This window comes from Pongo abelii, chromosome 16 (assembly GCF_028885655.2).
Source record: "Pongo abelii isolate AG06213 chromosome 16, NHGRI_mPonAbe1-v2.0_pri, whole genome shotgun sequence".
Taxonomy (NCBI): Eukaryota; Metazoa; Chordata; class Mammalia; order Primates; family Hominidae; genus Pongo; species Pongo abelii.
In genome coordinates, this window is record NC_072001.2 from 97,458,489 (window position 1) to 97,471,792 (window position 13,304).

Genomic DNA, 13,304 nt, shown 5'->3' on the forward strand with positions numbered 1-13,304 from the left:
AATGAGATACACTCCAGTGAAAATTAGAGTGAAAATAATATCTACATTGATTGTGTTTCAATCTACCAAACGTGGAAGAATTATTACTGGTACTGCAGTGGCGACAAGTACTAAAGCCTTTCTCATTAGGAATATCTTTATACTTAATAGAGCTTCAAGCCACCAGTTGTAAGCATCAATTGCTACAACATCTGGGTTAAAACTGCATGAGTTGAGTGCAGGATGAGATTGCTATAGAAAATTTAGCAAATTTCTATTTAATTGGCAGATCTGCTCACTGTGGAAAATACTAAATTTTAATGACAGACTATTTAAACTACAGAGAGTGGTCCATTGTGCATAATATTTCAATGGATATAAATACTGCCTTAAAAGAAATTGTTGCTGTTATTTTGATCATAGTAGGCAAAATGAGCAAGATTGCATAATTTTGTTCTCTGCATTGGCTTGACTAAATTTTTCTTTAACTATGCTATGCAAAGTATTTCAAGATCTGAGAGACTGATTTCAAAATTTCCAACCTATTGCATTTGTTAATAATTTGATAAACTCGGTTGGTTTACCATAATAATGTGTTAATTGACCTCTGTCCTCTTTGTAGGTATATGATCGAGATTTAACCACATCTGATTTCATGGGTTCTGCATTTGTCATTCTCAGTGATCTTGAGCTTAACAGGTACCGTATTTTTACTTTTTGATTGTTATTGATGAATTTTAGAGGGAACTTATGATAATGTTAAATGGTGCTTGTTGAGGTCAAATGACAAAAACAACATATCTGAACAAATGAAAGAGAGCTTTAAAGTGTTATAACTCTCAGTGTATTTTTAAGGATTTTTGCTTTCCAGGTGCCAAATATGTTAGTCAGGTGTTAAGTATTTTATAATGCATTCTAAAGTGAGTATTGGATTTCCTACTTTGATTTGTTAATATTCAGTTTCATTAACATAACTTAAAATTAAAACAAGTGTTTACATTTTATTTGAGTGGTAGGGGAGGGGGATCAGTTAACCAACTGTTGAATTAAACAATGCCAAACAGTTTCTCTTCTCTGAATATAACTGTTTTATTTTCACTAAATTTTGTGCTTTCTTAACATTGTGTCTAATTCTTATTCAGAGGTAGGAGACTTTTACCATAAGCTCCTGATGCGTGTAGGTCAATACAGTTCTGTCAATAAGTGGTAGCATTATTCGTTGCTTTTTGCTTGTAGAACAACCGAACATATTTTAAAACTGGAAGATCCAAACAGTTTAGAAGATGACATGGGAGTGATCGTCTTAAATTTGAACCTAGTGGTAAAACAGGGTGATTTCAAGAGACATGTAAGTGGGACCTTCTATTCTTTTGAAACCGCTCATTTTGTTGTTTTGAAATGGCTCATTGCAATTGTCCCTTGATAGCTAGCAGATGACTGATATTTTTGCAATTATTTTAGGGGGGTGAAACATTTTATGGAGTCTTAAAATATCTGTTTTTTAATACAATGCTCTTCGACTAACCGGAAAGGAAATTTGTTAAGGAATTATTTCTTTTGTGTTATTAAGATGATCAGGCACACATTTGCAGCATTTTGGTTTCTTTCTTCTTTCAATTTTAACTATCAAGTTTTCCATTGGGAGTTCTTTTGGAACGATACAAATTTTAATGTTCTCTAGTCTAGTACATGCAAATTTCTAGTTGATACAGTACCTATCAAAGATGTCTGTAACATCAGTGAAGCATTAGACTTTGTCACAATATGATTGGGACTCTTCTTTTGAGCAAAAATGTGGATACAAATCATAATCTTATTTTATTTGGGGTTATATTTTATAATTCTAAGGCTATATTAAAACAAAAGCATCTTTGATGATGACTTATTTGAAAGGTATTTTTAAAGCCAATTGAAGTACCTGCTTTTTAAGATGTGTTATAATTTAGCATGTTTATAATCCAATATAAAAATATGAAGCCTATTTATAATTAGGTCTCCAGTAATGCTTCTTGAATTGAGGCAGTGGGGTGGGTGAGGAGAATATTTTTCTTTTGACATCACTTATGCTTCTAGTTGTAGCTTTTTATGATGAAAACCATGATTGATTTACTAGTAAACTCAGAGAAGATAGCTTAAAGCAGTAGGAAAACTGTAGTGTGACTTTTCAATTACCTTTTCAAAGATTCAACTAAATATCTGCTATTTTTAATTTGAATTCCTTTTATTACTTCTTTTTAAAAAGTGGCACTGTTGACACTTGCGACATCAATAAAAGAGATATTTTAATGTTAAAATGTCTTAAATTAATATTGAAAATAAAAGTATTTTTTCTCATCCCACCTAAAGAAGGAGGGATTTTCTTTAGCTTCTTCTTCACCTTGACAGCATTGCTGCTGCATCTATGACTCTGGGTTCAGTGTCAGTGATACAGTAGGTGACCGGTGACTTGAGCTGGGGGCTAGGTTATAGCATGCAATGTAAATAGTTATTTGTCACGTGGTTGACAACTTGCCAACTGATATCGTCAAAAAATTTCTTATATATTCAAGTGGGGTTTGTAAAGGTAGTTGATTTCTCCATGAAAATAGCTGCATATTCAAATGACTGCCTTTGTGAAGTTTTCAATAGCATATTAGATTATGTTTAGCAATAATATTGGCACTTAAAAGATATTTAATATTGTCAAAATTTGGAGTTTTAACATAATGCCATTTTAGTTTCAATTTTATTTCAAATTGCAGAACAGTTAATACTAGACACAGCTGGGAGCTGTTTTTGTAAAAGATCTCAAAGAGACTATCTTTTCAGGGCTTAAGAATAGCCATAGTTTCCTCTTAGTGTAGGCCTGGTTTCCTCTGACTCCCCACCTCCCATGCTGAAGACTTTGTCAGAATGTCTGTCCGCTCACTCATGTGCTTCCTTATTTTCTTTTGTCTTTGTCTGGCAGAAGCCTAGTGTATAACATATTGATTATATATACACACAAATGTATTTTTATCCCCATATATATACACACACACATATATATTTATCTTCTTATATATACACAAATATATATTTGTCTCCATATATATGCATATTTATCTCCATATATACACATATATTTATCTCCATATATATACACACATACATATATATTTATCTCTCTCTATATATATGCATATATATTTATATATACACACGTATATATCTCTGTATATATACAGACACACACATATATATTTATTTCCGTATCTGTATTTATTCAAGTTGGGTTTGTAAAGGTAGTTGATTTCTCCATGAAAATAGCTGCATATTCAAATAGCTAACTTTGTGAATTTTTATATCCATATTTATGGATATGGAGATATATATGTATGTGTGTATATATATGGATACATGTATATATACACATATATATACACACATATGGATCCATATATACATACACATATATACACATATACACATATATGAATACCTATATACATATACATATGGAGATAAACGTGTATATATAGTGTGTATATATATATATATATATAATGGAAATATAGACAACTGCCTACTCTTATCTGTTCTGATGGATAGTTTTTTCCATTTATATATTTGATCAAAGAAAATTAATTGAGGAATAATTTATTCTGGGCCATGTGTGGTTATTCAGCTAACAGTGCATATTGGGAGCCTTGGGGTAAAATAGATTATCAGAATCTTTGTTCTTTTCATTGAGTTTGAATTAATATTTAAAGATATTTTTATATTGGGATTTTAAGTGAGAATAACTAGCACTTGGGACTGGAAATCAGTAGATTATTTGAGTGAGATAATTTGTTTATAAATTTCCATTTTAATTTAAACTCTGATGGAGAGATTTCAGTTTAAATTCTCAGTTTTTTACCCCTTTTTCTTCCAGTCATCTTTGAGGTAGCCTTTGTTGCTTTAGAACCAAGCTGACAAAAATCTCAGTATGTGCAAAATGTTTATGAATTTACTCTTGTGTGCAGGGACTTAAATGTATATGAGAATGGTGCAGGCAGAAGGGAAGACACTGGCTGGAAGGCTGACAAACATACTCTGTGTTCTTTTTTGTGGCAAAAAAACAGGAAAAAAATAGTAGCTAAAATTAGGAGCTCTGTTCTCAGACTGCCTGGGTCTGAATCCTAGATCCACCAGTGGTCTGGTTAATTCAAAGAATTATTTAACCTCTCTAAGCTATAATTTCCTCATATGTGAAACAAGGATAAAAAGAGTGTCTGTTTTATAGGGTTGTGAAGATTGAAATGATCAAATATGGTGCTTGGAATTGGGTAGAGATGCTCAATATATGGTAGTTGGTAGCATTGTAGGAAGTGAATAGTAATAGTCATTTTCCATTAATTTATTTACATGCTTTATCTTGTGTAATTGTTAAAAAATATCAAATGCGTTCCTATATGTCAAAGGGCCTAAATAGCCCTGTGTACCTAAAAGATGGCAATTAATTTTGGTGGTTGGTTTGGGTGAAAATATCTGTCACTATTTCAGGAAAATACAAAAAAAAAACCCTGATATTAATATCCAGGTAATAGTACCTTATAACTCTGTCATAGGCTGAATGTTGAACTCCCAATTTCACCGGGGGACATGTAATTAATGAAGAATATTTTTCAGTCATTTCTGTACCAACATTTCTAGTTGCTGGTCAATGCAGTGTAAGTGGATTTCCCCTGAAGACTGTTAATTTTCTGGTTTCTAATGTATTGGGAAGACATATTGGCAAAGTGGATTGGTCATTTACCTAAAGGTATTTTTTTCTTAAGAAAAATAGTAAATGTGGTCTGCTCAATTAGGTTTATAATTGAGTTGTAATCTCCCAAATTTATCCAAGTTGTGACAACCAGTTAGCTGGTTAACCAGCCACAGTAGAGCTTTGCAGTACTGAACGGTGACAGGAGTAATGAGAGGGTTTTGCTTGGAGAGAATTTGTAGACAAAATTCAGCAGCCTTAGCATGACAGAGGAGAGACCAAAAGAGAACAGTGGTGAAGTTTCTTGCTATTTAGAAATATTTTTCCTTTTCCTTAGATACTGCATTAGCACATTTTCTTAATTATGCAATTATTATTCATATTTTTTCTAGCGTTTTGAATATTGAGATTTACTCGAAGTAAATGGAATTATTTTTTTCTAGCATCTAAAACTATGGAAACCTAAACATCAGCTATCAGTGGTCATGAATTTCTTAAACATTTTTATAATATCTGAGTATTTCAAGCAGAAGAAACCTTTCTGTTTTTTGAGAGAGAAAAATACGGTGTTTTAAGATAATTTTTAAAAATGTACTTCTAAAGATTGAACAGTATTTTTATGTCATGGCTTTTTCATGCTGAATACTTAGAGAAAATGATGTAACACAACCACATACATGTGACTCTTTGTTGTTTCTATTTTCTTGCTCAAATGTGCTTTCTCTGTAACCTCAGAACTTGGATATTAATTATCTGAATGTAACCTGGACCATCTGACATAATATAATTACATTGATAATGATTCTATTTTCCTCTGTTTTATTTTGCCATTTTCATAATTCCACGGACACAATCTTTAGCGTTGGTCAAATCGGAAGCGACTAAGTGCCAGCAAGGTAAATATACTTTTTTTTTTCCTTTAGATCATTTGGTTAAAAACTTTGTCTTTGTAGCGAACACAAATGACTACATGATAGATATTACCCAACCTTTACATCGAACAGAATTCTTTTCCTCTTACTGCTGTTACGAATAAGAAAACAACCTTCCTTTAAAAATTTTATTTAATAAGGGTATTGCCAGATGTTTGAGCTGACTCTTGTTTTAGTGGTGACATTTTATATGTACCGGCCATGTTAGAGTGTTACACTTCATTAAGCTTGGCTTATTTAGAGTTTAGCATGGTTAGATTTAGTCCCTTTAGGAAGTTATTTGCCATGAGATGGAAACTAGCATCGGTGTTGTAGGGGCAATGTAAAGGTTGAAAGAAATATGTGGTATACTTTTTAAGTCTCTTTAATATCTTTTGAAAAAGCCATTTATAATTTTTTGGTAAAATTTCTTTTAAAGCTTTCTCATCAATTGCTGGTTATTTTTTACATTGATGGTATCTTTTTAAGCAATTATACATTTCTGTCTGATTTATAAAAGGTGCGAGAATGCATTATTAATTTATGAAGTTATTAAAGTAGCCAGTTGTAACATAAATGACTAAATGTGAAAATTAGTGTAAAAATAATCACAGCAAAAAAGTATTTATAACTTAATTTAGCTGCACTGCTACTTTGTAAGGAGAAATAACAACAAAATAATTCCTGTGAAATGATGCAATACTTGAGACTATTCCTTCAGTTTCTGAATTGTGGTGGTGGTGGTGTGTGTGATTGGAAGATGTACAGATGATCTCAGTGAATGCCTGTATTTGCACACCCACATATATGTGCGCACAAATATGCCAGCTCTGATTTCTAATGTCACTGTACCTCAGTTACTTATTTCTCTACATAATAAGGAGTTTGAAACTGGGGCCACTGCCAGCTCAAAGACTGGAGTTTGGATGCGGATGAGAGACCGAGAGAGCGAAAGAGAAACAGAGAATTTTAAACTGACTTTTACTAGTCACTTAAGAAGAAAGCAAACTTTCAAATCTTGCTTTTGAAAATACGAAGGAAACAAAGTTCTGACTCATACTTACTAAAATATATACCCTTTGCTTAATGAACACTTTAAAATAATTCTCATAAGGTGTCTTGTTACCGTATGAGTTCACTTGGTTCCCAAGACTCTGATTCTTTTTTAGTAATAAAATTAATATTCAAGAAATAATAACACGGAGCCATCTCAAAAATTCCTTCAACATTTGCCTTATTCCTTTATAGTCACTAGAGGGTAGAAGAACATCATTTCTCACCATAGGACAAAGCCCAGCTCTCACTCTCCCATATTAAGAGTTTCTGTAACCACCCAAAGCAGTAAAGTTTCCCAGAATGCTTTGGTGAAGCCTGACAAAGCAGTATTTTCTCGTTTATGGATTCTGCTGCTGCACTAAAACACTGGTACTGTACATCAATAACCATCTTTAGTTAGGGAGCTTTGGTCTGTGGAAGAGCACTGGCAGTTTGTGGAAGAACATAAAGGCTAGAAAGAAAGATTGTGAGCTTGGGGAATATTGGAGTCTAGGGAGGACAGGAGAGGTTGTGGAAGAATGGCCAAACGAATGAGGGGGAATAGAAAAAATGTTGACGGCCTGGATAAAGTTATCAAAAATATGAAGGAAGCGGAAGATCCTGGAGAGCAGTATTTATATGTATACTTCCGAGTTGTGTCTTAGAACTGAGCTGTTTGTCTTTTTTTGCTTTTTTCCCATCATAGTAGTTTCTCGAATTTGACTTCAGTGCACTGGGCTCGGGGATATAATACACGCCCATCCCAAGTATACGTGTTTAATAAAATCCTAGATAAATAAAGTTCACTTTATTAATTTTTGAAAGCTACTTATGCTCTTATTCAAGGCGTGCAATTGATATTTTGCTGGCAAATTTCAATTATGTTGACTTTTTGCTTCTGAGAATGTAGAGTTTTAAAGAGAAAAGTCAGGTAGTGTCTAATTTGGCTTATGGAAATGAGTCACATAGAGACTTTATAGATACTTGATTAACAATCTGTAAAAGTAGTTAAAATACCCTGGTTGGCCTATCTTTTGTTATTTTTAAATTATAGGGTTCTATTTTAGGATTTCCACCTTGTATTTAATATTATGTAATAATTTAACATAAAGAAGATTACTTAGCTCTGAGTATTAAAAATTTTACTAGTCCTAAGTAATGTATTACCTAAAAATATCATTAGCTTTTTCACCTGAATCTTTTTCTTATAATAACTTTATTCAGATAATTGCTTCTTAATGCCATAAATCTATAATTTTGCATCATCCAAAAGGTTCCTGAATGGCCTTTGTAGATTCTTTTTTTCAACTGTTTTCTTACTATTTGGCCCTGGATTTCAATATAGTAAATACAATGAGATTGCCTTTAAAAATGGGCATTTAAATAAGAATTGGGAATTTCATTTAATAGGGTTGAATTAGACAACTAGTTCTCTTTATGTATTTACTATATACAGTCTTTGGTGTGACCAGATTTGTTTCCAAGCCTATTTCCCTTTTTTCTAATTTGTGTAACAATTCAAGAGCTAAAAAATATTAACAGTGGTTATTTACCTTATATCAAATAGTCTAATATAAAGACAAAAAAGCAATGATAAAAAATGGCTTTGACAAATTACTGATTGTGTTCAGAAACTGCACATATTCTGTCTCTGTCACACACATACACACACACACACACACACACACACACACTCTCCCCACACCCCCCACACCCCCCACACCCCCTGCTATTATTTGGGTGTGTATAGGTGTTATGTCTGACTACAATGGCTATTTAGTTATGGATTATCTTTACTTTAGATGAATTTTCACCGAGATAAGTACATACTCTTACATAGCCTCTCTTTTGACCCTCTGTTGTATGTATTAATATGTCTGCTGTCTAAAGTAAGAAACATGACTTATGCTAGTGTAATTTTTTTTTCTGTATGAAATTAATTGACTAGTAGTGCCAGTTGTTGGCCTGTTTGGTTTTATATTCTTTTATTTTGGTTCCTCTCTGTTATTGCAAAGGCTGACCTCTGCAAGATACATTCTCTAGGCACTCCTATCAGTTGGCCTCCACCTGGCTATGTACACTGAGAGGACAGTCACGGCATTTGGAGGGAATCAATCTCCCTTCCCCTCTCCCTCTCCATCCCCCTTCCCTCTCTCCCTCTCCATCCCCCTCCCCCCTTCCGCTCCATCGTCCTCTCCCTCTCCATCCCCCTCCTCCCTCTCCATCCCCCTCCCCCTTCCCTCTCCATCCCTCTCTCCCTCTCCCTCCCCCCTTCCGCTCCATCCTCCTCTCCCTCTCCATCCCCCTCCTCCCTCTCCCTCTCCATCCCCCTCCCCCCTCTCCCTCTCCATCCCCCTCCCCTCTCTCCCTCTCTGTCCCCCTCTCCCTCTCCGTCTACCCCTTCCCCCTCTCCCGTTTCCCTCTTCCCCCTCCGTCTCATCCCTGTCCCCCTCCATCCCCCTCCCCCGTCCCCTCTCCCCCCTTCCCTCTCCCCCTCTTCCCTCTCCCCCTCTTCCCTCTCCCCCTCTTCCCTCTCCCCCTCTTCCCTCTCCCCTTTCCCCTTCCCCTCTCCCCCTCCCTCTCTCCCCCTTTGCTCACTCCCGCCTCCTTCTCCCCCTTTCCCCTCCCCCTCCTCCTCTTCCCCCTCCCCCTCCTCCTCTTCCCCCTCCCCCTCCTCCTCTTCCCCCTCCCCCTCCTCCTCTTCCCCCTCCCCCTCCTCCTCTTCCCCCTCCCCCTCCTTCTCTTCCCCCTCCCCCTCCTTCTCTTCCCCCTCCCCCTCCTCCTCTTCCCCCTCCCCCTCCTCCTCTTCCCCCTCCCTCTCTGTCCCCCTCCCCGTCCCCTTTTCCCTTCCCCCACTTGCCTTCCCTTCCCCCACTCCCCTTCCTCATCTCCCCCTCACCATCTCCCGCTCCCCCTCTTCCCTTCCCCTTCCCCTTCCCTCTCTCCCCCCTCCCCTCCATTTCTCTCCTCTCCTTTCTCTCTTCTCTCCTTTCTCTCTCCTCTCTCTCTGTCTCCCTCTCTCTCAAATGAACTGCTCTGTGACCAGAGCCTAGGTGAGAACCAGGAGAAGTTTTTTGATTGTCTGTAGTCATATATCTTTGGGTTGAAAAGGAGCTATTCAAAGATGCTACCTCTCTCATCTTCTAGGTAAATGCCCTCTCTCACTGTACCACTTTCTCTAATTGAACTCACATGTCTTATCTGTGTCAGCCCAGGAAGTAGTACAAGTAAAACCCTCTTGCAGGAGGAAATATGGTCCATTTGAGGAATTAAAAGAAGTGCGTTGTACCTGGAATTATTCCCAAATTAATAAAGTGTTTTTTTAATTTTTTAATTTTTTTATTTTTTTTTTTTGAGATGGAGTCTCGCTCTGTCACCCAGGCTGGAGTGCACAGGTGCAATCTTGGCTCACTGCAAGCTCTGCCTCCCGGGTTCACGCCATCCTCCTGCCTCAGCCTCCCGAGTAGCTGGGACTACAGGCGCCCGCCACCACGCCCGGCTAATTTTTTGTATTTTTAGTAGAGACAGGGTTTCACCGTGTTAGCCAGGATGGTCTCGCTTTCCTGACCTCGTGATCTGCCCGCCTCGGCCTTCCAAAGTGCTGGGATTGCAGGCGTGAGCCACCATGCCCGGCAATAAAGTGTTTTTTGTTTGTTGTACTGTTTTTTTGTTTTCATACATTCTTAACTGAATTCAAATGCCCACTCCTAGTAACACCTTTTACCTTTTTATTTTCTTGGTTAAACTCAAAGGATTGGAGAATTGCATACTCAAAACAGCCACATTTATCTGTGTGCTTATTACACACCTACGTCTATCTGCTTGTCTGTTTTCCATCTATGATCTAATTTAGCTCATCAATCTAATTTATCTACCTGTCTCTGTCATCTATCTCTATTTTATCTATCAATCAGTCAATCTAAATGTGACACTGCACTGACCCACTGCTGAATGTCTTAACCCTGATCCTTCTGATGCCTTATTATGAAGTCTAGGTCAGTATTAACCTGGACAGAATGACTTCTAGAGGCTTTCCTCCTTCCTGGAAGCTGTAGCCTTGTTTAGGTGAAGTTATCAATTTATCAGAACTTTCAAAGCTTGTATGTACTCCATACCAGAGGGACAGAAGGACTGTCTTCCTTAACATCTCATCAAATCTCTCCTCTCAGTGATGCTTGACTCAGTTTTGCCCCAAAACCTCTCACTGAGCACATACTCTTGTGGTAGAACCTATCCTTGGATACAAGGTGGATTAGACTTAGTCATCAGAATTGATGAGCAGGTAGGAGAAATGAGAAGTAGTGATGGAGGTATTTAAAGGGTGCAATGAGACCATTATCCTGGCCTTTCAGGTAGGTGGAGTGGGTTGGACGCTGGTCTCTGTGTTGGGCTCAGGGAAGCCCTCAGATAAAAAAAGACTGGAGGCTGAGGCGGGTGGATCACGAGGTCAGGAGATTGAGACCATCCTGATTAATATGGTGAAACCCTGTCTCTACTAAAAATACAAAAAATTAGCCGGGCGTGGTGGCGGAGTGCCTGTAGTCCCAGCCACTCTGGAGGCTGAGGCAGGAGAATGGTGTGAACCCAGGAGGCGGAGCTTGCAGTGAGCCGAGATCGCAGCACTGCACTCCAGCCTGGGCAACACAGCAGGACTCCGTCTCAAAAAAAAAAAAAAAAAAGACTAAGAATGAATCTCATCAATTGAGAAAGAGGATGAAATGAATGGAAACATTTCAGGATAAAATAATGTGGCATATGGTAAGATCTCCAAACTATTTATTGTAGGGCTCTAAACGGCTTGCTTTTCAGTGTGTCCCCTGGACCAGCCGCAGCTAGTAATGGTTAGAAATCCAACTTCCTGGCTCCCATCTTAGATTTCTTCAATCAGAAACTCTGGAAATGAGGCGCAGCCATCCTTGAACAAGCCCTCCAGGTGACTGTCAAGCGCCTTCAAGTTTGAGAAGCCCTGGGAAGGACTAGAGTATAAAGAAGGATGCTGGGAATTGTAGGAGAAAAAGCAGGAGATGTAAGGAAGGGCAGGCCTTGGAGGCCATGGCTCTGGCTCCTAACCATAAGGTTATGGAGGTAGGCTGGGATTAATGTGAGGCAAGAGAGGTGCTCTGGGTGCAAAACATAAAAGGGCGTCCGGGGCCGGCCACGGTGGCTCATGCCTGTAATCCCAGCACTTTGGGAGGCTGAGTCAGGTGGATCACTTGAGGTCAGGAGTTCGAGACCAGCCTGGCCAACATGGTGAAACTCTGTCTCTACTAAAAATACAAAAAAATACTCCTGTAGTCCAAGCTACTTGGGAGGCTGAGGCAGGAGAATTGCTTGAACCTGGGAGGCAGAGGTCACAGTGAGCCGAGATCACGCCACTGCACCCCAGCCTGAGTGACAGAGAGAGACTCCGTCTCAAAATAAAATAAAAGGCATCCAGGCTGATGCAGCAGCCCTGCACTTGCAGAACGTGGAGCATGAGCCATGTACCTCACTGCTTCACACTACTCCCAGCCCTGGATGGGGGTGCTTATAAAGTATTTTCAGTAAGAAATATGGAACAATAGAGAAGTGAAGGCTAGCAGGATTATACAAGTAAATCAAGAAATACAAGACGATTAATACTATTGCACATGAGCCCAACATTTAACTTGAGCTTTCTACAGGTCAGGGCAAAAAGAAAATCTTGTTGAATCTCATGGCCTTTGTTGTTGTGTTGTTTTGTCTCTTCTTTTTTTTTTTTTTTAAATAGTAGGAAATGCATTAGAAGCATTTCGCTGGTCCTAAAATCTGAGAGTCAGTGGGTATGTGCAGTCTTTAACTATTTTTTTAAATCTTCTCTTAATCTAATTTTTATTTTTAAGTACAAAAATTGAGTGACAATTTTATCTTATAATTTAAAAATATTAAATTTAATGCAAAGCTTTATAGCTAATGTATTTGTACACAGATTATTCATATCTCTGGAACCGATACCATTTTTATCTATAAGTATAAATTGCAACTTCTGTGGACTTTTACATGTGGGAAATTTAAAAGGTTTTCTTTATATTCTCATGCAAGGATTTCTGTATAGTTCTAGGAGAATTTATGGGTCCAGTATCCTCTTCAGATGATAGAGAGGAGCTGCAGAGAAGAATTTTCCCTGGGAGCCTGTTCCATAGATGTATGGATCTTCTCATGTCGTGCAATAAAAGCTGTTGACAAGGAACAGTAGTTTTACGTGTTGAAAAAGCTTGAAAGGAATATTTCAGTGAAACATTTTATGGGCTCAATGTTTTCTCTTTAGTTTTCAAAGCAGTGGTCAACATAGTTGGAATCTGACTTTACTACTCATTTTTCTTACGAAGTTGATTTTTTAAATGCATTCGTTTCCATTGACTACTTACTTTCCCATAATGACTTAGGAAAAACAATTAATGAGAGTCAAAATGGGATTTATTGGCACCACGGGAACACCGATATGTTTGTCCTTCTGTCTCTGAGACTATGTATGGAGTACCAGTACATTATTTGGCACCTGGCAGGTATGCTCTGGTCAGTGCCTTTTCTTACTGCTCTCTTTATTGGTTGGCTGATTGGTATTTTGTTATATGCAAGAGAGTATTTTGGAGAATTATCCCGTGGGTATTGCTTGGCATGGTCAGTTCTGGAGTGCCACCTTAGTTGAATGT

At 37.7% G+C, this 13,304-nt stretch overlaps 1 protein-coding gene across 3 annotated transcripts in view; it reads left to right on the forward strand.

The window, feature by feature from the left end:
* MCTP2 (multiple C2 and transmembrane domain containing 2) overlaps positions 1–13,304 on the forward strand; it is a 254,972-nt gene that overhangs the window by 107,924 nt on the left and 133,744 nt on the right. For 2 of the 3 annotated variants that reach the window (XR_008513796.2, XM_002825867.6), the window contains exons 6-8: positions 602–678; positions 1,216–1,327; positions 5,548–5,583. Coding sequence is in view for 1 of the 3 variants with exons in the window: in XM_002825867.6 (XP_002825913.1) it covers positions 602–678; positions 1,216–1,327; positions 5,548–5,583 (225 nt within the window). In the remaining 2 variants the exon portion in view is untranslated. Of the gene's footprint in view, positions 1–601; positions 679–1,215; positions 1,328–4,583; positions 5,584–13,304 lie in introns of those variants that run through there. The other variant, XM_054531911.2, reaches the window with a different exon arrangement.